This window comes from Hydra viridissima, unplaced genomic scaffold (assembly GCF_058129835.1).
Source record: "Hydra viridissima isolate aposymbiotic clone 2 unplaced genomic scaffold, HvirCarnegie_v1 scaffold_10, whole genome shotgun sequence".
Taxonomy (NCBI): Eukaryota; Metazoa; Cnidaria; class Hydrozoa; order Anthoathecata; family Hydridae; genus Hydra; species Hydra viridissima.
The window spans coordinates 7,121,492-7,147,377 of NW_028324309.1; the positions used below are offsets into that span (position 1 = coordinate 7,121,492).

Consider the following 25,886-nt stretch of genomic DNA (forward strand, 5'->3'; position numbering starts at 1 on the left):
ATTTGGTTGCAAATGTTTTGTCCAATACTGTACATATCACTTTTGATATATAAAACATATACATATCACTTTTGATATATAAAACAAATGAGTAGACAATTAACTTTTTTAACTTAAACTAAATCCAAGTTTTTTTGGGTTTTTTTGGTTTTTAAAATTATTGTTAGAGTTCAATAAAAAAATCATAGCAAGTCGTAAGTTAAACTCTCAAAATAAAACTCATTTACAGTTGGTCAATTTCTTTTTTGTTAAATTTGAAATTTGCATCTCAATATTTGATTTGAAACGATGTTTAAAATTCCAGACTTAACGCTGATCCAGTGTTTAATTGAAAAGTTGATGCCGATTATTATAGTTCTGTATGTTCCTAATATCAAGAAGAAAAAAAAAAAACGTTAGAGCAAGAAAAACATTAAGCATAAAATAAATTCGAAATTTGTTATTGCGGTACCTCATTTATCTCGAAAACGTCATTTATACCCAGCCTTTTAGTTCAGATTAATTAACTTAAATATCTGATTAATTTTCGTAGCAGCAAAATTAAACAGTAGAGCGATAAACCGAGCGTTGAACCTCATTAAATTTCTAAGATGTTTTTACGTTAAAATTAACTTTATAAAATTATATTAACCTTTACTTTCGCTGCCTTCTTTTTTTGAACATTTCGTTTACAGTGGCAACTTTTTTCTTCAGGTTGCATCACCTCTTCCATTCCTTCACGAATAGTTGGTGGAGTTGACTGTCTCCTGGCATATTCCTATTCAAAGATATTCAACGATATTCAAAGATAAGTTGTATCACAAATACATGGAAAAGTTCTTCATCACTGCCATTTTTTAACTACGTCATATACTTATGTAATTTAACAACAAAAACCTTTTCTAATTGTTCTCATATTTGATCAATGTGCAATTACTTAGTGGACTTAGTGGAGATTGAAAAGATTTTTGGTCAGTTCGTGAAAATTGTCTGGTGGTCCTTGTTGATACATGAACGAGATCTGGTGCAACTTTTTTTTCCAACAAATTTTAGAAAACAAAACAAACAACTTTTGATAGTTGATTTTTTAAATAAAAATGTTACTTTAATTTGCCGGATTTAATCTCCATGTTATGTTATGATTGTTGCGCAACAATACAGCTCATTTTTAATTTTGTTTTTGCTCAGTACAGCATGCAATTGCATGCTGTACTGAGCTGCATGCTGTACTGAGCAAATATGAAAAACAAAATTAAAATTTTAAGGAAAAGATTGTTAAAATACTAACAGAATAAATTATCAACAAATGTATTGTTCATGTATTGCCCATGACATAAAATTTATGAAAATAACTTTAAAGTGACATAAAATGTAAATCCAAAAAATAGTTAAGAACTAAAAGAAGTACCTTTAAAAGTAAGTAAGTATAACAGTACAAATTGTCAGACAAGAGGTTGTCACGAGCATAACGCTGACCTTCCAGAGCAATTTTTTGTGCCTAAATTACAAGTTTTCATATGAGAAAGTCATTAAAACTTCTAAGAGCTGAAAACTTTATAAAAATATTTCTGTATCAAACTCAAAGCATTTAAGAAAAAATGCAACTTTATTTTCTTTGTTTTTTTTTCCGTTTTTTTGTTTGTTTTTTTCAAAACATAAATAAATACACACGCAAATAACAAACTTTTTTATCATTACGAATTGCCCACAAAACTTTCTCTTCTAGATTGCTCAGGTCCTTATTAAATGGAATATAATGCTTCATTGGCAAAAGATCTCCATAAAAATGTTCATAGTACTTTGAATCTTGTTTAAGAATAACTGAATCACCTGCCAAAAGGTATGGGAATCGGTATGCAGCCACTGTTCCATCAATGTTCAGTTGATATTTATACTAAAAAATGTATTAAAAATTAATCATTAACCACTTAATGCTATATATTGCTATATAATTCTCTCTCTATATATATATATATTGAGGTTGACACATCTAAGAATTGAAGTTTATTTTTGTTACACACACATAATTTGTTAAAACTTCTTCTGTAAAGATTTCTTTTTTTCTTCATTATGCATTTTGGCTGAAGAATGTCATTATGCCAGCATGAAACTTAGAATAACAACAAAGATATCATCTTTTCTGTATTTTCGACAAATAAATAAATACACATACACACATATATAGCATTTAAATATATTTAAAAAACTTCACATCTTACAACATGCTTTAATGGAATATTTTTTTAGCCTTATCTTTATAAATTGTCCAAACCTGTTGTACATGGTGTGATGGTGCCATCAATAAACATAAAAGTTTAACAGAGGCACGTTATTAGTGGTAAAAGTCAACATACAAGCAGTAAGTTGAGGGTGGGTTGACAGTAATACACATAAAAAACATATTAAAATTTGTATTGTTGTTGTAGTATTTTAGAAATTCAGGGTGAAAAATAAGTGTAAGTGGCAACTATATTTTAGACTGTTAGTTTATTGCATATTCTGTTTTATATATTAAGTGCTCATTTAAAACTGTAATACATACAGTTAAAACTGTAGCAATCCAACTTGGACCCATTACCCGCGCACTCATTTTTTTATATTTTTAGTTTATTATATGATGGACTTTATATGAAAGCTTTTTTATGTTGTCCATGAGTATATTATAAACAATAATAGTTAAATATTAGCAACTACATTTACAAACATTAGTTATATAATTATATAAACATTAAAGCCAATAACTATAAAGATTATTTCGATTTTTTTTGATAACTTAGCTTTATTATATTTTAAACTCAATAAGTATTTGTTTTAATCACAGCTTTTTTTGCTTGCAACTTGTTCATTAAATTTTTTAACTTGATACTCTTCATGTACTTAAAAGTTAATTACACAATGTAAATTTTTTTACTCTTTTCTCATTCCTGAGTACAAAGTTAGTATTCCTTACCTCCTATGCCTAAAACATATTGAAAATAGCTTTTGTGCCACAAAAACTTTTCAGGATACTGATACTTTGAAATTTGTCTGTTTTCAAGAAAATTCTCAATTCGTATTTAATTCTTAGTAGTTATCTAGAATATTCTAGAAGTGCTAGAATTGTCCAGAAGTTTCTAAAATTTTCTAGAATTGTCTAGAACTTTCATAACACTTTTAGAATTTTCTGGAATGTTCTATGACTGTCCAGTAGTAGCCATGCAAGTATAAAAACATAGGTGACTCAAACCAATATCTTAGCTTGTTATTGCTTAGAAAGAGAATAGCAAACTGCAGTTAAGGAGCTATTAATTATAATAATTGCTTTATTTAGATGGCTTCAACCAGTAGATGTACCACAGGTTTGGACAATTTATAAAGATAAGGCTAAAAAAAGCATCTTGTAAGATGTGCAAGGCTTACAAGGGATACTTCAGCATTCCTGTCAAGGATCAAGACAAGCTCTGGGCACCTCATTTCACATGCAAAAATTGCAAGGAAATTCTTAAAAGTAAGGTGAACATATAGTGCTTGCTGGTAGGAGAATGCATTATATTGTAGAATTTGGATGTATTAGATCTTACAGGTTGGCACAGGGGAGAAAAGAGAGCCATGAAAATTGTTCATGAGTTTGATAGCTTCACTATCATGTGTTTTTTTATGAGACTTACGAAAAAATATACAATTTTCTTGTATTGTCAAAGTTTGAGCTGAATGTTATTTTTTTATGGACTGTAGACATGAGCAGTTGGAAATCAGGGACAATAACAGTTGGAAATCAGGGACAAAAATTGTGTTACATAGTTTTATTGATGAGTTTTTATCTATACTTTAATCACATTATATTGAGTTTACTCATAATTATTATACATATTTATCATAATTTACAAAAAAGTTAAAATGCATTTAAAGTAAACAAATATTTATGATAAATATTTTGACTTTGTTTACTTTAAATGCATTTTAACTTTTTTGTAAATTATGATAAATATGTATAATAATTATGAGTAAAAAAATGAGTTTTTATTGCTAGTAATAAGGATAGAGAATAATATCCCAGTTTCATACAAAATATAAAAATAAACAAATATTTATGATAAATATAGCAAAAAAATCATAATCAAAAAATACATACTTTAAAAAAGTCATAAAAAGAGACTCGGTTTGCAATGGGTCCATATTTTGTCTCATCATGTTTAAAGAAAAAGTAATTGGTGATTCCTACATCAAAATTTGAATTATTTCGATAACGGCTAACTAAATCTAATCTTTCCTGGCAGCTATCACGACCTCTAAAAAAAGCTACAGGTTTTTTTTTAGACCAAGAAGGGCCTGTTTTTCCTTGAATTGAAGTCATATCAAGCGAAACTCTGTAAAATAAAATTATATTAAGAAATAAACTTTTAAAAAGTAAAGAAAGTTTCTAAAGAGCTAAATTAAAATCAGACAAAACTTTTTGTCATAATTTTTACCTGCCACCAAATGTCTCAAGAGTAGATTCAGTTAAGTCATAAGTAGGCCAAACAAGATCAAAAGTTTCATTTGACCCACACCAGGAAAATATAGGCATAGGATCAAATCTTTTAGTAGTTAATGGCCAATCTCCAAGGTTTGTAAAAAACTCAACATCTGGTACTTTTACCTAAAATATTAATGACAAAACAATGCTGTTAATATATCATGAAATACATAAGAAAAAAGTTCATATAAATTATCATTACATTCAACTGATGGGATATGGCAACTCTTTCTAATAAAAGAACATTATCTACAACAGACAAGTTTTTTTTTTTTTTTTTTTAGTGCTTTTGTCAATATGATTAGGGATAAGTGAGTTAAATGAATTAGTTTTGTAATATTTAAATCTTTTTAAGTAAAGGTCAACTTAAAGTTAAACTCCAGTTTATTATTAGTTAATAAACTACATAGTTTTTTAAAGATGGAATAAAGATGGGAAAATATGAAGAAAATTTTTAAAATATTTTAATAAAGAAAATAAACACCTTTCGAGTAACAGAAAGCAACCAAGCATCAGTAAACATTTTAAAATCATTGATAGTACCATAACACTTCCGATAAACCTGAACAAAATATAAAAATATGTAAACAAGATTTTATAAACTAAGTTATCTTGAAATGATCTGATTAAAAGTTGTACAGGAATACATTTGTTATTGTTTAGTACTAAAAAATATATATACTTGTAAAATTTGATCAAAATGCAAATAATAGATACTACAACAGAAGTAAATGCAAGAAAACTGAAAACTAGAATGCTGGTGAAGAAAAAAGCAAGAATTGTAAAAATTGTGAAAGAAGACTTGAGCTGAGCGAAATGATACAAGGTACTCAAAGACCTAGAAATTGGTGGAAACAAATAGATTGAAAAAGATCTTTCTAGACAAAAAAAACTGAGAAATTCTATTGAATGTGAGCTGAAAAGAAATCCTAAGAGACAGTTACTTAGTGACTCTACAAGGGGAAGAGTAGGTTAAGGACACCAGTGTTGCTCAGCTTCATGAAAAACTATGGCATCCCAAATGTTTACTCTGATGATTAAACTTTCACTATTTGGCCAGAACAAAATACGAACAAAATACGTCCAAAAATAAAATTTCAGTCTAAATCATGCTAACACTATGGTTTAGGCTGGAATTAGCTCAGATGGTTCAATGATAGTTTGGTCTTCAGCTTTTTAGTAGAACTTGGCTTTAGGCCATATGGTCATAAAAACCATCCAGTTTTTGCAAGAAGAGACTCTCTATGTTTGGATATGTGGCCTCCCTCTTTAGCTGACTGCAATTCCTTGAACTTTTCAATTTGATCTGCAATAGAATCTTCAAGACTAAATCAGAGAAGATCTGGTGCATACTTGAGTCTGACCTAGTGCAACAAATAAGGAAAGCAGTCTGGCTGTTTTAAAGCTGTCATGAAAACTCGGGGAAGTTATATTAAAATATAATTATACTTTGAATTGGTGTAAAATATTCAAAATAATTTCATACTGCATATCTATTATTACTATATTTAGCAAAAAAAATCAAGTTTTAGATTGTTTCAAACTTATGAATGCATGCATGCATGCATTCATAAGTTTGAAACAATCAATAAAAACAATAAGTTTGAACATGCATGCATGCATGCATGCATGTATGTATGTATGTATGTATGTATGTATGTATGTATGTATGTATGTATGTATGTATGTATGTATGTATGTATGTATGTATGTATGTATGTATGTATGTATGTACACTTAACCACAAAATAAACCCATCACTTATAAATTCTGACTTATTTTGAAAAATTATATGTATTTCCTGGATTTATCAATTACAAAGATGATAATGTTTGTTACGCCTTTTGTAGGTTTTATTCTGTTTTCGTTATTTAATTTTGAAATTATAGCAGCTTTTCATAAGTAGCATGTTTTGCTGTAATTAAACCCCACTTCTAAAAGAAAAGTATATATTGCTTTTAAATTGTTTTAACAGTAGAAAAGATCACTGTCATTTGAGCAACACATCTTGTTGCAATGCAGTGTTCTAGACAAAATTTAAGTCACAATTAATGTGTTGCAGATGTTACCTTGTCCAATGAGGGATTAACAAATCGCAAACTTGGTAAAAGATTTGGAGTGTCTCATACAACAATTAGTAGGGTTCTAGAAAGGTTTGTAGAGACCAATGATCACGCTAGATGACTTTGCCAAGGCATATGAATGGGGAAATACATGATTGGGGACAGGTCTTATTTACAGATGAGTCAAGGTTTTGTCTTGTAAGTTCTGCCACCCAAGAGTGTACAAAAGACCAATTGAAAGATATTTTGCTTGCAACATTCTAGAAACCACTTTATATGGAAGCAGCTCATTGATGGTATGGGGCGGAATATCTTTAACAGCTCGCACAGAGCTTTTATTGTTGATGGTGGTTGTATGACTTCTCAATGATACATAGCAGACATTTTAGAACCTTTTTTGGTACCTTTTGCACCGTACATTGGAGATGGATTCTTTCTTATGCAGGATAATGCTAGACCACATAAGGCACACATTATCGCTGAATACTTAAACAACCTTAAATTCATGTTTTGAAGTGGCCAGCTTTCAGTTTAGATATAAACCCAATAGAGCATCTTTGGGACATGATGGGAAGCCGTGTTAGAAGCCAACATCCACCACCTAACACTCTAGACGAGCTGTGACAAAGTCTTATCTGTGCATGGAAAGATATCCCTCAAGAAACGATTAGATCTCTAATTGAAAGAATGCCATGGCACTGTCAGGCTGTAATAACATCAAGAGGTGGTAACAGTAGTTATTGATTAAGTCAAAATGTTTCAATTTAAGCTGTATTAGTGTGCATAACAATAATAATCATTTTACTTTGTTTTGTTAAAAGTCAATTTTATTATTATCATCAAAATAATTGTGTTCAAGTGTTCTATTCTTAATGTTTGTCAAAATATATAACAATATTGACTACAATTAAAAAAAATTGAAATGTATAAGTGGTGTATTAATTTTGCGGTTAAGTGTATGTGTGCATATATATATATATATATATATATATATATATATATATATATATATATATATATATATATATATATATATATATATATACAGTACTGTGAATAAGTTTTAGCCCACCATAAGTTTATAATTATTTTTGATTTTATCATAAAATATATCATAAAATGTAAAGGACTTATGAAGTAAAAAAAAAATTAGGCTTATATATACATTTATTATAAACAAAAATATCTAGAAATAATTTCATAAAATATGATACAAAAAGAAAGAACAATTAATACTTCGTAAGTCAACCTTTTGCGTTGATCACAGAAGCGAATCTCCTGGGAATAGATTCATATAAATTTGTAACAAAATTTTGTGGAATATTGTCCCACTCTCTTTTTAATATTCGAAAAAATTCTTCAACATTTTTGTGGTTATATTCAGCTTTTTTTTTATCCAAATAATCCCAAACATGTTCAATAATGTTCAAATCTGGACTTTGAGGAGGTCAGTTCATTACTTCGAGAACTCCCTCCTCACACATGTCCTGTAAACATTTTTTGGCCACTCGGGAACAATGTTTGGGATCATTGTCTAGCTGTAGAATGAAATTATTACCAATTAGTCTCATTCCAGATGGTATTGCATGATGTCTTAAAATTTCTTTATACTGTTCTCCTGTCAGTTTGCCATCAATTCTGATTAAATAACCTACTCCAGATGATGAAATACAACCACAAACTAAAACAGAACCTCCCCCATGTTTGATTGTTGGATGTAGACAATCAGGGCGATAAGCCTCTCCTACCCTTCTTCTTACATACTGTCGTCTTCTGCTACCGACAAATTCAAATTTTGATTCATCTGTTTATAGTACATGGTTTAACATTCCTTGCATCCAATTATTATGCTGTTTTGCATATTTAAGTCATTTTTCTTTATTGCCAAGATGTAGTAAAGGCTTTTGAACTGCAACACACGCTCTTAACCCAGCTTTTAGCAAATGTTGTCGAATGCAAAATGAGGAAACATTTCTCCCAGTCGCAGCCTGAATGTCTTTGGCTAGTTCACTGGAGGTTTTTTTCCGATTTCACAGAGACAGATTTTTTAAATACTTTATGTCATGTTTTGTAAGCTTTGGAGGTCTTCCACTTCGAATTTTATCCTCAAGAGATCCCGTGTTTTTAAATTTTTTTATTGTTTCTCTAATGGCTGTCTTTGAATATTTTGTTTTTTGGACAATTTGTCGTTGAGAATAACCTTCTTCATGAAGTACGATAATTTTTTTTACGTTCCAGTAGTGGAATTTTACCCATTTTATTACTTAAATAACAATAAAAATAATAATACAAAAAAAAAAAAAAAAGGGTAAATTAGAAGTTTCGCTCTCAAAAAAAAACAAATAATATTAAACACACAATATCTATGAAATATCTTTGTAAACTGTAATATCATCTAATATGATGCCTTCACAGCAATAAATAAACAAAAATGCAAGAGCAAACTAAAAACAAACAAGCTGATACAAATTTGGTTTAGATCAGCATACAATAAAAATAAACACATTGATATCTAAATACAAAAATTTATGTAAACTTTTGATAAATATTGCTTTTGTCTTAAAATAGTGTTTAGTACTGTTTGAAGTTAGACATTATTTTATATTAAAAAATAATCGGAAGCTATTATTCAAAATCTGTTAAAAAAACATGAGTTTTAATGAGTGGGCTAAAACTTATTCACAGTACTGTATTACTAAATATGTTATTTGCTTACATTTGCGACAAAATTGTCACCATTAGCTCATCACATAAAAATTTTTAAAAAAATTCAATATCCTCTAAATTTAATAAAAAGCAATATTTTCAGTTAGCTAAGTCTTAAATTTAATTAATAAAACTAAAATTTCAAACATGATGACAATTTTGGCATATACTGTATGTATATATATACATATATATATATATATATATATATATATATATATATATATATATATATATATATATATATATATATATATATATATATATATATATTAGGGCATCCCAGCCACCCCAACTTTTTGCAAAGTCGCTGTTCAAAATTTTGCAACTGTGTTTCATCATATATACACCGGAAATATATGTGTTTTTATGATTTTCAAAAAATTTAGCCAGCACAATCAAATTGAAGATTACATTATATTATTGAATTTTCATCTTTTTAGACTAAAATACAAATTAAAGGATGAAAAACGCAATATTTTCCATTGAATGATGTAATATGATGCACAATGTTCATTGTTTATTATAAAAATCGAAACCTCATTTATCTATTTAATCATCAATCATCATCCAGTGCTAGGAACTGCGACTTCTCTTGAGAACAAGATGATAGTTTCCGCTGATCTGGAACTTTTTTTCGCGAACTTTCCACTACTTGGAGTACATCTTGAAACCTTTTTTTGTCCATTGTTACACCCAAGAAATCATGACTTTACTCCTCTTTATCATAGCTTTACTCTTTATCATAGCTTTACTCCTCTTTCAGCAGCTTTGTTGACTACTTGAAGACTTTGAACAATTGTCCTCAGTTCAAGAAAGTTGTCCAGTTTTGTCCATTCATTGGCTGGTGTTTGAAGAAACTCATAGGGAGCATTCACAATATGGAAAAACCTCATTGATCAAGGGCCAATCAAATCACTCAGTGACTTAATCTCCTCTGAAATTGGTTTAAGTTTAGGCTTTCCGAAGGATGCTCCAACACGATCTGTAGTACTTCCAGCACTTTCAAATTGGAGGAGCCGGAGCCTCATACTCTCTTTGTCTTTGTCAGATACCATTTGTAAGAAAAGAGCCAATGGAACAAGCTCTTCATTCATATACCAACTATGTCTGCTAAGAGCTTTTATTCCCTTGCCAGCAATTATAGAATCATGGTATGCAAACTGTTTCAGTTTCTTGACTAAAATCAAACCGTTGACTGGGGCATCAGTTGCAAGTGGGCAATTAATCCACCATTGCACGTAGACACTTACTGCAAACACACAGAAACGTTCTAATTTCTTGATTTGATTTTTGGTTGCAACTTCTGAATTGGGAAACTGCTCAATTATCTTTCCGGACAATAATACTATTTTCATAGTGTACAGAAGTTTTGCCATCCATCTTGCTTTGTGCAAAGCTCCAGGGTGCTTCATGCTAAACTTCTGAGGTTCGGATCCTTTTGTAACTAATAACAGGCTGAGTTCAATAAGTTCTTGGTAATCCCCTCGAGTGAAATTTAATGCTAGGAATTGATGGAAACAATTTGTTAAGCTTTCTTGTTCCTTTTCAGTTGCTCTAGGAAGTTCAGGATAGTAAAAATTTGCTTTATTAACTGGTGGAAGTTGTAAGTAGTGGCAAGAGCTACTACTTACAACTTCCACCAGTTAATAAAGCCAGATTAAAGCAAGTCTATTTAATCAATTAAAAAAATCTTTTTTTACAATGATGTTATTCTTCACACTCCAGGCAATAACATTTGAATTCTTGAGAATATCATGTGGGACAAATATGTGTTCATCAGATTTAATTTGCCTTTTGTGTCGTTCAATTTCAGAGCAGGCCGAGCTGGGTCCAGCAGTCCCCCCAACCGATTCATCACAAGAACTACTGGTTAACTCAAACTCATCAGTTTCTTTGAACATTATTGAATGGTCTCTTTTGGGAAAAGCTTTATCATAGGTTCTTTTCTACCTTTTCTCAACAAATTTTGAATGGGCTTTGTCAATTCCTGAATAAGATGCTTTCCTATTAGTTATCATGCTTAGTAGGAAAGCAATGTCTGCATCGATGGATTCTTTTTCCTTTGTTGTTTTATGTCGTTTTTGAAGTTCCATAGCTTGGAGAACAGATTTCTTATAAAATTTCATGGTAGCATCTAATGTTGACATAAATTTCTTGATTCCTGGGTTATCCAAATGTCTTCGATTTTCATTGTATTTCATTAACTTCATAAATTCATTATATTCTTCTTTAATTATTTTGCCAATGTTGTTTCTTCCACTTAATGGAGGGATATTTGACTTGAAATAATGCTTTAGGACATTATCAATTGTAAGAGATAATGCATCATTAAAGTTTAAACCCTTAAGGTTTGCAAGCAGGCAAAGAATTACTTGCTTCTTTGCTGGTAGTTTATGTCCCTTGATTTCCTTGTCATTGATACCAGGAGTGGTCACTAATATCATTTTTATATATTGATCATTATGTCTAGTTTCCATTATGATACATTTATATTATATATTAATCATTAGTAATCTGAAAAATAATCAAAGTTAGTTAAATAACAATACTAAACAAATATAAAATAAACATTCATAAGATATTATTACGAAAAATGTATATTTTTCACAGTATCAAACTTTATGTCGCTTGTGCTAACTCATATGTGATCAGATTGTAGAAAAAAATTAATAGCTGTTGTTTTTAGGCCCAAACGCCTTACCAAAAACTTGAACAGCTATCTGGGACGCCCTAATATATATATATATATATATATATATATATATATATATATATATATATATATATATATATATATATATATATATATATATATATATATATATATATATATATATATATATATAATATACATTTATATATATGTATATGTATATTATATGTAACATTTACTGTTATAGTTGTATAACATAAATATACAAACTGAATTTAAGTTTAGTCAATTACTATGTATGAATTTGTATGTATCTACCACTAATCTTATTACACTACACCTAAGTTTTAGTTTTCTACATACATAAGTACCCAACTAAACATAGTTTACAGTTACCTTATCAAAATACAGTTAAAATTATAATAACTTGTCAACAAGTAGCAAAAAATAGATGCTAATAATGGTTGCGGGTATGTTGGTTGTATTATGCTACAAATGACCCATTAAAACTTGTTTCTGATGTTTATTTTAAATTCTTTTTATGAAATATTGACTGATCGCACAAATACCTCAGAAAACCTCCTTTCAGATATCATTCAGTTACCATACAAGCATGTGCTTCAAATATTTCTCTATACCTTTGTATTTCATTTCATCTGGATATGTATCTATATTACCTGTGTAAATTTCATCATTACCAGGTATTCTATCAGAATAGAAATACTTTTCATTGTCTTTAACAATCATATTATCTGACCCACATGATGATTTACCAGCTTTTGATTTAGTTTTTTTGACTATTGAAATAATTTTCAATTGTATTTAAGTTTTTTTTCATGTGTTTTGTAATGAACATCTGCTTGAGCTAGTTGATGATATATGGTTGTGTGACTTGATAAAAATTTTTGGGCAAATTTACACTAACTTACACAAAGCTAATTTTATGCAGCTCTTTTCAAATTACCCTGATTCTTATGATTACCACACCTTCAATTGAAAACCTTTATGTTGCTGTTTAATATCTTTGTCATCTCTGCATCTCTTGATATTATTGCAAATAGTAGCTCTTGTGTTACCTTCTTGCATGAAATGATTTACCACAATAGCATCTGTATTGTGTGGATTTTTTACAAAAAAAAGTTTTTGTTTTTTCTTAAATCTATCTTTCTTGAAAATTAAGATTCATTTTGATTTAAATTTTTTAGATAATATTCCCAAGCCATTGATACATGACTTAAATAATTACAAATAACTAAATGTGATTTTAAGGCATGGTATAAAAAACTTAACTTTCGTCTCAATCCACATGTATATTAAAGGATATGTTACACCCCAAAGCTTTATATGTTAGTATAAGGTTTATTTATTAAGCCAATGTAATTTTCTGCTTTATGGCTTCCTAGAAAACTTTGGACAACATTCACAAAACATTTCTAGTTGAGTTTTTCTTGATCATTCAATTTTTCTTTAAGCTTTTTTCTTTATCAATTCCTGTATTTATAGACCTGTAAATATTCCTTTAATTTTTGCCTTACTGAGTTTGGGGAATTTCTCTTTCAGATAAAAAAAAAATCAACTGCCATCTTTTGGTATAGCTTTTACAAAAATTTTTATCAGGCTGAGCTTTATGTGTAATTGTGGTAAAAGTATGTCATAGGGTTCACTAAAGGATCACTTTTGATATTTTTATGGTCTGAGTAAGTCATTTAGGCTTGGACCACTTTTTCTTTATACAGTGATATTTTCTGTCTCTATGGTTCCATTAGCAAATTGATTCCATTAGCAAATTGGTTCCATTAGCAAATTGGTTCCATTAGCAAATTGGTTCCATTTGCAAGTTCCATACTAGAATCCCAACTTTCAGATCGATTTGGAGGCTTTAGCACAGGCAGTTCAGCACTATGTCAGATGGATCTGTTGGCTAAAGACAAGTTAGGATACTGGATAGTGTGTTTGGACTTGGTCGTAATGCCTTTTGAGTCAAACAAAAATAACAATTACTTACATGATCCTTAGGTTCAGTTCAAATCATTGGTAAAGCATATGGCAAATGTCTAGGTTCTTGTTTAGCCCAACCTAATAGGAGTCTACACAACATTTATGTGGAATACAGGAAATCCAAAATAGTCTAAATAGCACTGTTCAATTAATGGTATGAAATTTTGATGTTGAGATGTAAAATTTAATTCTTCACACACATAACAAAAACTTGTTAGAACATGTCCATGACATATTCATGATGTAAACAGTATAAATAAAATATAATCTGGATATAATTGAAATAAAATTCTTATATACTTTTAATGAGGGTACACCAACATAAACAAAAATCATCACAAAAATAGTTGCTTACTTTATTATTCTTGACTGTATAATGGCAGAATGCCACATTGAAACTCCTTGTGGCTGTAACCAACAAGCTTTCAAGATTTATTTTTGGAAATGGCTTTAAATCTTTTTCTATTTGTTGATAGCTTGTAGGACAAGCCATGTTTTTTGTCCATCGCTTTTCAGATTCATCAGGACAAAAACATTTTTCGCAATACAGCATTCCTAGAACAAAATTGCAGAAAAAAAAAAGTAGAAAAGTAGCAAATATAAAACTGTTCAATGTAATTTATTTAATGAGTTTAAGCATAATTAAATAGTAATGTTATTTTCTTTCAACATTTGTCCATTTATGGTATTAAACACTTTTATAACAATATTTTTTTACAGCCTTTTTTCCCTAAATGAATGCAAAATGAGAAACATTTGCAATTTAATACAAAATCAAATCATGTTTTCCTATAAAAAATAATTTACTAACTTTACATTCCCATTCACACAAAAAAAAAGGAACTTTTATAAGTTATTAAAAACTTACCAGTTAAAGAAAATGGAGATTTACCAACATTCTCACCATTAAGAGTGACATAAACTACTATATTTTCATATGATGCATGTAATCGAAAGCGAACAAGAAATGTTCCATCATTTCTATCAAAAACCTCTCGTCCAATAGCTACATTATCATAACTTTTAGATTTGAAATTTACTTGAAAAACTTGACCAGGTGATTTAGTTAAACTAAAAAAATATTCTAACATAAAAGCAAAGAGAAATTAAAACATAATTTCTCTTTGCTTTTATGAAAATATGTGCGTGCATATATATAGTTTATACAAGGCAATTTTTTTATATTGGCCTATTTTTTTGATGATAAAATTGTCAAAACAAAAGATTTTTTCAAATTTTTTATCAAGGTAGCTTTAGTAAAGCTTTAGTTAACGAAATAAAAATATTTTGCAATGGAATTTATAAATGTAAAAATACAAAAGCAAGATATAACTATTAATTTGGTTTTATAAAAACTGGCAATTAAATTAAAAAGAATTGATTTCACTCAAAAAAAAACTTTATAAAAAAATGATAAATTAACATTTAAAGTAGCATCTTTTTGTTTTTATACATAATTGGGTCAACGAGGCATGGATTCAATCAATCTCATGCAATAATTTTTTGGCAATTCTGCCCAAATTCTGATAACTGTTGTTTAAGATTCTTAACTGAAACTATCTTAAATTTGGCAAGTTTTCTGCCAATCCAGCTCCATACATCCTCAATAGGATTTAAATCAGCAACAGAGCACACCAAGGAATAAATTTGTAGCCATTCTCATTGAACTATTCTTGAATTGAATGCACAGTATGTGTGGCTCCATCCTGCTGAAACATCCAACTTTTGCTTCTTCCATAAAACAGTGTTGTTTTAAACACTTTTCTAAAGTATCTTTCTAGCTTTATTGATTGATTCTTCCTGTATATATATTGCTGAGACCTGGACCTTAGTGAGAATTATACCCCCATATTCCAGTCAAACTTATAATCTTGGTATAAAATGGCAAGATAAATACTTTTCATGTTTATATCTTTAAACATACACCTTTCCTTTGCAAAATTTTACCAGATTTGGTATTATTTCAAAAAATGTTTTATACTTAATGAAACTTTTTTGTTAGGGTATTATATAATTATCAAATAAAAAATATTATCATATTCAGAGGAAATGGAAGTCAGATAAGATTAAATAATTCAAAAATAAATTTTAATGGCCATTTATTCCCAGGTAAACAACCATTAATTAATTATAATAGAAGAGGGAAGTGTTTTAGATGCACAAAATAGGTGCCAATAAATATTTATACAAATACAAAATTCCAAAGAGTTAAAAGTATTTTGCTGTTTTTGTACTCTATTTAAAAAAGATGGGAATAAAAACAAGATTTGACATTTTCTGTGTGCAAAATTTTTAAAGTCTTTGGTTGTTTAAACAAAAACTCCTCAAATTGTATTGCTTTACTAAATTCTTCATGCTTGAATTTGAATCCTGTTATCCTAAATTTCTTTCTTCCTCTATTTTTACTGTTTTTGATTTACATAATCTAAAAAAATTTGCATCAAATTTGCTTAGGTAATAAACTATTACATAAATGTCAAACCTTTTAGCCTAAGATTCAACATGTACAAAGGAGAATTTGAAAGTTATTTAAGAATTACAAGAAATCTACTATTTCTACAAGTTTTTCTCAACAAAACAAGATATTAGGAACCAATATATACCAGACTAAAGTGTTCAGCTATGAGTGTAATTACTAAAGTTCAACTTAATTTAAAAATATTTTTGAAGAAGAATAAAAATGCAACTCATGAGGGATAGAGATGATAATAAAGAAAGAGTACGAAATAAGTTAGATCACTTAAAGTTTTTAGATAATAGGATTACAAAGAAAATTGGTAAAGAAAAAAGCATTTTTTTTTTTTTAAAAAAAAAACTGTTTTTGCAAGACCTTTAAAGATATCTAACATAAATCCTAAAAAGATTTTCTTATGGTGCAAACTCTTGTTTTAAAACTTACTTTTTTCCATCATCATTAACAGCTTGAATATAAAAATATCTCACAGGTACATTAAAACCAGTTCTTAAACCAGGTCCAAACACTATTGAAGTTTTTGCATTAACATATGCAGCATTAGTATAAAAACCACAAAATATCATACAAATTACAATGCTGAGCAGCATCTTTTTTTCTAAAAATAATGGTACTCAAAATAGACCCAGCTTTAAATAAATAGATACCTTGCAATATTATTATTACTGTATACCTACTATTCTTTTTAACATCATAAAAGTTTTATTAGATAGCCACAAAATTCGCTCACAAAACAAATATTAATAAAACGTTCTCTTTAAGTAAATTGCTTAATGCATGAAAAGGGTGACGTTAAGTCATTCAAACAAATAAATAGGAGGTATGTGCTTTTTAAAGGTAAAAACACCTAAATACACATCACAAAAAAGATCATTGCGCGTCAATCAAAAAACCACAACCTCTCAAAGTTATAGGATCACAAGGGAAAGAGGTAGGGATAAGCTATATAAGATAAGAGATGTGCCTTTTATTAACGGGATCCAACAAGTTTTCTACAAAATTTTTTTTGGAAAACTAAAACTATTTCACATTTTTGCTTTAAAAAAAACAATAACAATATCTGAAAAAAAAATGTATTGTAATGACCCACTACAATAACAATAAATATTGTATTGCAATTCATCTTTATAAAACAATAACAATATCTGAAAAAAAAAAGTAGTGTAATGACCCACTACAATAACAATAAATATTGTATTGCAATTCATCTTTATAAAACAATAACAATATCTGAAAAAAAAATGTATTGTAATGACCCACTACAATAACAATAAATATTGTATTGTAATTCGTCTTTGTCATACTATAACAATATTGTTATTGTAATAAAAAAAATTATTTTATTGTCAAAACTTAATAAATGTTTTAATAGTCTAGTTGCCGAATATATACCCTTGTAACCTGGAAATAGGGTACAACTAATATTTAATGATTGATTCTATTTTACTGAAACATAAAGGGAGGGGGAAGGGGTGCCAGAATGGTACATTGGGCAAATTTAAATATTAAAAATCAACGTTAACGGGATCAAAAAAAAGGAAATCATCATTTTTCTGCAAATGAAAGGGATTCGGCAGACCTAAGACAGCGATTCAACATAAAATACGTCCTGAGATAGGTAAAATAGATAATAAAAATGAAGTGAATAGTTTTCTTTAAGTTTAAAAATTACAGAATATTTTACAATAATAGGCCGGGTGAATAAAAATGAGCAATTGCTTTTACTCAGTAATTGCTCAATTTTACGTGAATAAAAACTTAAGAAAAGTTGTTGAAGTTTTTATTCACGTAAAGCTGACCAATTACTGAGTAAAAGCAATTGCTCATTTTTATTCGCCCGGCCCAATAAACTACAGAATGCTCGTCAAATTGCCCACAAATGCAAAGTCCAGTTACTTTCGCGTTCGGCGCGTATAAATATTTCCAGTGGATACAGAACGTAAAAAAGACACCTTTTAAATTCTTTTGAACGATTTGGACGTCTTTTCAACGTTCAAAAGACATCTTCTTTAGGTCCCGTGCCTACTGGGATAACACAATGAAAACTGGCTTTATTAAACAGTCGATTCAATGTTTTGATGCTCTACTATTACTTGCTGTTTTTTTTCAGATGAATATTTAAAGAATCAAAATCACTTATGTCTTTAGAGAACAAAAGTGAAATTAGTTCTTCCACGATCATACGTAATACTCTAATACTGTGTGGAAACGTCTTTCCAGCCAACATAGCTCCAACACCTGCAATCGCAATTTTCAATACACCTTCCAGAACATGACATTAATGTACAAACACAATCAACAATTGCTGGATGTTTTTCAACTGTTTTAGCTAAGTAGCTAAAACAGTTGAAAAGCTAGTGCTAGCTTTTCCTGAAGAACTGAGAACCACCATAGCACTACCAACGTAGTCAAAAAGATCAAAAATTAAATTTCTGCGGCTTTTTGTCTGCAAACAAAATAAATTAAAAACTACACTCTTTTTATTTGGTACGGATTAATTATCAAAAGAACATTTGCGAACGTATGCCTTACGTAATAATACCAATGAAATACCACAATGAGCGGAAACTAAAAACCTTATTGCTACGAAATTATCCTGAATTAGCAATTTAAAATTCGGGAAATTTCTAATAAAACTATTTATAAGTAAAGTCTTGTATTGTAAAAAGAGTATACCAAAACTTATATAGAATTTCATTAATTATATTAGTTGTAATTTATATAATATATTATTAACTAAAATCTTCTTAAATATTTTGTGGTTCATTCTCGGGTACAACCGATTTTACCCGATTCAAAAAATATTTTATGTTGAATTGCTATCTACTTAGTATTTACACAATAAACGTTTAATTAACTAAAATTTTAAACTTTGATAAGTCTAAAATTGTATTTTAACTTTAATTTTAGACTGCCTAATTCTTTCCAGCCGACTAGTACAAATTAGGTTTTTTATTGTTTTATAGTCATGGTTTTTTATTACGTAATAAATAATTCTTCCGCGGAAGAATTGACACAGTCCGTGTCCAGACAATGTTAAAGCGTGTCAATATAAAAGCGTGACAAGTTAAACTTTCTGAGTTGCCTAAGTCAAAAGAAAATTTCAATTTTTGAAAGATTCTTAATCAAATGCAGTAAAAAGGTTAGTTTTATGATTGCAGGTCAAATGGAGGCCACTGCAGCGCACTTGAAACAAAAAAATTTGTTTGAAGGACCACTCCATAAAATTCAAAGCTTAGTCAAGACACGCTGGAATAGTATGTTTTTTGCTTGAAGTCAATTTTAGATGCGAAGCCTATTCTTTTGTACATACAAAGAAAAGGAAAGAAAAAGAATTCCCTGTCAAGCAGAATACCTGGTGGAGAGAAATTCCTGATGAATCCATTTTTGAAATCTGGCAGAAAGTTTTGCCCTTGATGAAAAGGCTTAAAGGCGCAATCAACACCTTGTCTGTTGAAGACAAGCCATCAATTCATGAAGTCATTCCCGTAGTGTTCAACTTGCACAAAATCTTCTCTGACAGCATGACAGAAGAAAACACAGAAGATGTGAAGAACTACTGTGCAGCTGTTTTGTCTAAGATGAAGAAAAGTTTAAGAATCATGGCTGCGATGAGAAAGCTTTTGCTGAAGCCAACTTTTTAGATTCACGTTACCGTGGTGTGGTTCTACGTCGATTCTCCCTGGCATTATTCAAAAAGGTCAAACGAGAAATTATCAATGAACATTCTTCCTACGAAGAATGGACCTCTGCAACACGCCCAGAGGTTTTTTAGGAGTTTTCCCGTAAAAACGACCCCCTTTATGAAGCCTGCAGAGATGAAGAAAAAGCAACAGACCAATGGTTGGAGCTGAAGAGAAACTTCTTATTTTAATGGAGTGGGAAGCTTTTTCAAAAGTCAAAGTGCCAAAAGATAATGATGTCCTTTGCTGGTGGAAACAAAATGATTTTTGATTTCCACTTTTGTCTACAGCTGCTCGTGCTGTGCTCTCCGTCCTAGCATCTTCTGCAGCATCAAAACAAGTTTTCTCAGAGGCACAAAATATTGTAACTCTACTACGAAGTCGTTTGGACCCAACTAATGTGGCTCGTCTGGTGTATATACATCAAAACAGCAGCAAAGTCATAATTCAGTGGGATTTACAACTTTAATCAGGTAAATGCAGTTTGTTAGAGGGTTTGTTGGTTGCTGTAACAAATTTATCTTTTTTAATTCTTTCAACTTGATTTTTGATTTTACTTTAATTTGAAAAATTTAAATTAAAAAAATTTAATTAAAAATAAATATATTATAAAACTGTCAAAATGCAAACTTTTAATTTAACTGACTAAAACTGTTAGGAAATATCATATTTTGATACAAAGTATCAAGAAGAGTAAAAATGCTGAAATAATGTTATTCAAGTCAACTTGAAGGTCCATCTAAGTCTGATCATGAACAGTTCCGTGTCTGCTGCCTCCTCGAGCAGAACCTCAACTTCAGTTAAGCGCAATGCATCTCATAGCCAATTTGAAGAGATTGATTTAGAAGATGATGAAGATCAACTTAATCAGGTCTCCAGTGGTTCAAGTCAGAGTTTTGATGATAATGATGATTACACATCACCCTGAATTCAAACAAAAGCAACTTTACGGTGCAGGTATTTATTCGTTGGAAATATTTAAACATCTAATAGTCTTATTCTTATACCAAAATCTTATAAACACAACTCATTCCAGTATAACTTTTAGCAATTAAAATCTTTGTAAGAAAAAGTATGAGATATTTGGAAAAATAATGAATATGAAGATATTGTTAAAAATAGTACGGTTAACATTTTGTTTTATTTTCAGGCCTTAAACGCATCAAGAAAAATCTCCTTTTGGCTCTTCGTTTCGTCATCATTAATTTTTTTATGTTGGTTCTTCAACATTTCAAGACATTAACATTTATATTTAAGAAGAATATTATGTTTAACTGTTTGTATTACTAAAGTTAATTTTCGTATATATTTTAAGTTCCTTTGCAGTATTAAAATCAAGAGGAAAAAATAAAAGGGCTGAATAAAATAATTTATGAAAGTTATTTTTCATAATAGTAAGGCTATCATCAGACAGGCAATATTTTGCGGCCATTTAGAGCATAGAAATACATAACAAGATAAGTGATGCGAAATCTAAATATGTAAAAAATAAAATTTCCAATATGTTGCAAATCCGTAAATAAATAAAGAATAGCAAAAATAATAGTAAGTTCGTCAGAGATGAATATAAATACGTTAAAATACGTCAGCTTTTCTACTATAATGTAAAGTAATACACTACAATAGTTATTGTAATTGTTTTCATCAAAACAATACAATAGTTATTGTAATTTTATTTCATTAAAACAATACAATACAATAGTTCTCGAATTTTGTTGTATTGTTAGAAAAAAAAACAATACAATACTTATTGTAATTGTTTTTCATCACAGCAATACAATACAATAGTTCTTGAATTTTGTTGTATTGTTAGAAAAAAAAACAATACAATACTTATTGTAATTGTTTTTCATCACAGCAATACAATACCAAAATAAATTTTTTTTATTGTTTCTGTAATATTGCAATACAATATTATTGTATTGTAATGTGTAATTGTATTTAATTTTTACAATTACAATTACAATAGTCCTAACCCTAGTGGAGAACATAGAAGAGTCATTTTCTCATTCCGTCAACTCCGTTACTGAAATTTTGTCCGACAGCTATAAAAACGCAATTCTTGTACAAATAACATAAAAAACAGCACCGTGGGTAGTAATACTTATCGTTAATATCAACTAGCATTTTATCGGATATTTCCAACTAAAATTTAAAATTTTGTGTGCTCAATTGTTAATCAAAAATGTCGACTCCGTAGATGTCCTGCATCTAGGACTATATTGTTATACTCAATAATTTTTTTTCTTTTGTATTAAGGCTAATCGGGGACATAATTTGGTGCTTTAGACATGCTAATATATGGTATTTTAATACATGTAATAATTTACACCTTATCCTGTTGTAGCTCTTGTCAAAAACTTGCTGTCCCCACATTATTTGTCCACTCCGTTACTACATTCTAAAATAGTCACAGGTTTGTAGTTTTTACTTATTTACTAATTAAAATAATGAAAAAAAGTCCAGTTCTATGGAATTTATTAACATTTAAAGTTATATCGTGCTGCAAGCATTATTTATATAAAAATGAGAGCCTAATTACCTTATTTTAAAAATGATATTCTTATTCGAAGTCTACTCCGTTACGCTTTTTTATTCCGTGAAATTACAAACTTTTATATGGCGTGTTTTAGTACTCTTTAATTATTTTGGACAATATAGCAATAAAAGATTTTAAAGATGTTTTCCAATGAGTAATAATGAGATATTATTGATTATGTATAATTATGTCTACTCCGTTACTGTACACTCCGTGATTTCTTCTTAATAACGGAGTTGACAACAACATAACGGAGCTGACATCACGAATATAAAAATTTGATCAGAGAGTTTCTTATACATGATGACAATTCTAGAATAACAACTGGAAAGAAACAGACTGTAACAAAAAATAAAGATAAAAAACAAAAGCGACTACTACTCGATTTATCAATAAACCTTTATGAAAAATTTAGCGCGGAATATACGAGAAACAACATTTCATATACAACGTTTACTCGTTATCGCCCATTTTTTGTCCGCAAACCGTCGGCTAAAGATAGAGATACATGTCTGTACAAAAAACACGAGAACATACAATTACTTTGTGATAAACTTGTTAACCTGCGTGTTTTGAAAGAAAAAAATATTGTAGAAGTAGTGAAACAAGTTTGTTGTAGTACTGATAGAAGAGAATGCATGTTCAGAGAATGTAACATTTGTTTTTAGTCTCGTGTTCAATTTCAAGCAAAAGGATTGCTAAAAGATGAAAGTATTATAGTTTGGTTCCAGTGGGAAAAAGAAAAACAGGAATATGAAAAGATGGGAGAAAAGAAAACAACAAGTGTTATCAGGAAAAGTGTGAAGCGTGGAACACTTAAAGATCTTAAATTAAAATTCTGTGAATCAATTCGAAACGAGCTATGCAAGCATGTTTTTATAATAAGACACCAGTTCAGAATGTTCAAACAATTTAAAGAAACAGTAAATGTGAACGAAGCTGTTATACATATAGATTTTTCTGAGAACTATGTGTGCAAGAATTTTGCTGCAATTCAATCTTCACATTTTGGAGCAAATAACAAGCAAGCTACATTGCATACAGGAGTAATTTATAAAATGGATGGACATCAGTCATTTACAACTATATCCGACTCTTTGAGGCACGATCCTCCTTCTATATGGGCACATCTGGAACCCGTGCTAATTGAACTCAAGATAGATAACCCACAAATTACAGATCTTCATTTTTTTTCTGATGGACCAACCACACAATATAGGAATAAGCAAAACTTCTTCTTATTCTCTACATTGATATACGAATTAAAATTTAATTTAGCCAGTTGGAATTTTTTTGAAAGTGGGCATGGCAAGGGAGCACCGGATGCGATAGGAGGATCTGTGAAACGTCAGGCAGATCAATTGCTTAATATGGGTTTATTAACCTTTAGTGACCTTCCAGATGCAGAAAGTTTATATAATTTTCTTAAAAATGGACATTCATTAATAAAGTTGCACCTTCCAGATGCAGAAAGTTTATATAATTTTCTTAAAAATGGACATTCATTAATAAAGTTTTAATATATTGAGGGATCCAAAATTATTTCTTTTGACTCAAAATGTTCCAAAACATTAAAGGCTATTACAGGCACTATGAAATTGCATCACCTGCACACAGACAGAAAATTTAATGTTTTGTATCGAGATTTAAGTTGCTTCTGTAAGAGGGCTACAGTTTGCTACATGTTTTCCAAAAACATTAGCACGGTAAAAAAATATTTATGTATTTTATTATTTTGCTTATTTATTTGCTTCTATAATAATTAAATTTATTTTAAGTACTTCCGTGAATTTCTTTTTAATATTACAGAATTTTAACAGTGATGAAAGCATTACTTCGGCCGGTGCAATGGATGTCAATGATGACCAATTTCAACATTTAAGCAACAATATCATTGATCTGGTTAATTTCGATGAAAGTTTGAATTGTTGATTGAAGCAAATGAGGTTGTGAGCGACCACGAATTTCTTCACATGATGTATGGTAATGATCCAGTAACGGAGCGGACAGTATTTGTACAATTTAAATCCGAAAAAGATTTTTGTCGAGTTAGTTTCTTTTTTTAAAGACGCTTTACCTTTTTTAAAAAGACAATGTACTGAATTTATTTGTATTGTGAGGGCGGTGGATTTTTAATTATTTTTTTATTATTATTATTACGTTTATTTTTTTTTTTTTTGCAGTCAAGGGGAAGGGGAATGGGAATGGGAAGTTTGGGTTTGGTGTTATGTTTGGATTAGGTATATGGAGGTTGGGAACGAGGTTAGTGGTCTGGGGAGTACTTGGTTAGGAAAGGGCTAGGTTTGGGTATAGTTTGGTTAGGAATGGGCAAGGTCTAATCAAAAAAAGGCTTAACTTAAATTCGCCGTCCTCAGTATATTCTATAATATAAAACTCAACAATTGTTCTATTAATGTGTAATGGTAAGCACTCTTATATTTGTGTGACGTAAGTGTAATGGCGCGGATATGCTAAGGTGCGCGGTAAAGCATCCAACTTTTCAATAACAATATTTAACGCATATAGTAATAACAACAATAATATTAATAATCGAAATGCAAACAAAAGTACTTACCACTGGTTCTTCTTCTCTTACTTATTTTTCTTAATAAATATTCTCAAATATTCTCATCAATATATATTCTCTTAAAATTAACTCATGCAAATATCAATAAATCAATACAGATAATAACGCTTATTTAAAGTTACTCAAATATCTTTTCTTACCAATTCTTTTCGTAAGTTTCTCTTTAAAATCTTCGTAAATACTTCTCATAAAATTCTCTTTAAATCTTTAAAAATCCTTTTTTCATAAATTCCTCTTTTAAATCTCTTAAAACTCTTTTCTCATAAAATCTTCTTTTAAATCTCTTTAAAACTCATTTCTCATAAAATCTTCTTTTAAATCTCTTTTCTCATAAAATTCTCTTTTAAATCTCTTTTCTCATAAAATTCTCTTTTAAATCTCTTTTCTCATAAAATTCTCTTTTAAATCTCTTTTCTCATAAAATTCTCTTTTAAATCTCTTTTCTCATAAAATTCTCTTTTAAATCTCTTTTCTCATAAAATTCTCTTTTAAATCTCTTACTCTTCTTAACTCTTACTTTGCCATTTTAAAACCTCTTCAAAAACTCTTAAAACCTCTCTTCAAAAACTGTCCTCCCAAAACTGTCTTCCCAAAACTGTCTTCTCTTCTTTTTTGATCTTTTTATAGTTTTCGGTTGTTTACCGTTTTGATACTTATTCATCATTTATTTATATGACAGGTTGAATAAGTTTCCGTGCGTACTTCTT

At 29.4% G+C, this 25,886-nt stretch overlaps 1 protein-coding gene and 1 pseudogene across 6 annotated transcripts; one reads left to right on the plus strand and one right to left on the minus strand.

Moving 5' to 3' along the window:
- Positions 1-185: 185 nt before the first annotated feature.
- Positions 186-25,773, minus strand: LOC149882924 (protein O-glucosyltransferase 2-like). 6 transcript variants are annotated; one of them, XR_016456317.1, is made up of 11 exons: positions 25,320-25,773; positions 16,797-16,968; positions 14,766-14,968; positions 14,253-14,452; positions 4,959-5,036; positions 4,428-4,597; positions 4,091-4,325; positions 1,678-1,873; positions 1,388-1,477; positions 632-757; positions 186-367 (listed from the first exon to the last, which is right to left on the minus strand). XR_016456317.1 is itself a non-coding variant. In XM_090100049.1 (11 exons), exons 1-11 carry the CDS (start codon positions 25,366-25,368, stop codon positions 350-352), a joined length of 1,551 nt encoding a protein of 516 aa, XP_089956175.1. In that variant the 5' UTR covers positions 25,369-25,773; the 3' UTR covers positions 186-349. The 6 variants fall into 6 exon arrangements, 5 of the variants coding, with proteins under 5 accessions (XP_089956175.1, XP_089956177.1, XP_089956178.1 ...); XM_090100049.1 differs by having other exon boundaries at positions 1,664-1,873; XM_090100051.1 differs by lacking the exons at positions 14,253-14,452; positions 14,766-14,968; positions 16,797-16,968; positions 25,320-25,773 and adding an exon at positions 13,905-13,975 and having other exon boundaries at positions 1,664-1,873.
- LOC149882925 (uncharacterized) lies at positions 19,339-20,597 on the plus strand (annotated as a pseudogene).
- Positions 25,774-25,886: the final 113 nt, after the last annotated feature.

Coding starts and splice junctions, on each gene's coding strand:
- LOC149882924 (XM_090100049.1), bottom strand. CDS start 25,368: ATGAGAAGTATTTACGAAGATTTTAAAGAGAAACTTACGAAAAGAATT. Junction 14,453..14,765: donor ATCTCCATTTTCTTTAACTG/GTAAGTTTTTAA, acceptor ATTTTGTTCTAG/GAATGCTGTATTGCGAAAAA. Junction 4,326..4,427: donor CTTGAGACATTTGGTGGCAG/GTAAAAATTATG, acceptor TTTATTTTACAG/AGTTTCGCTTGATATGACTT.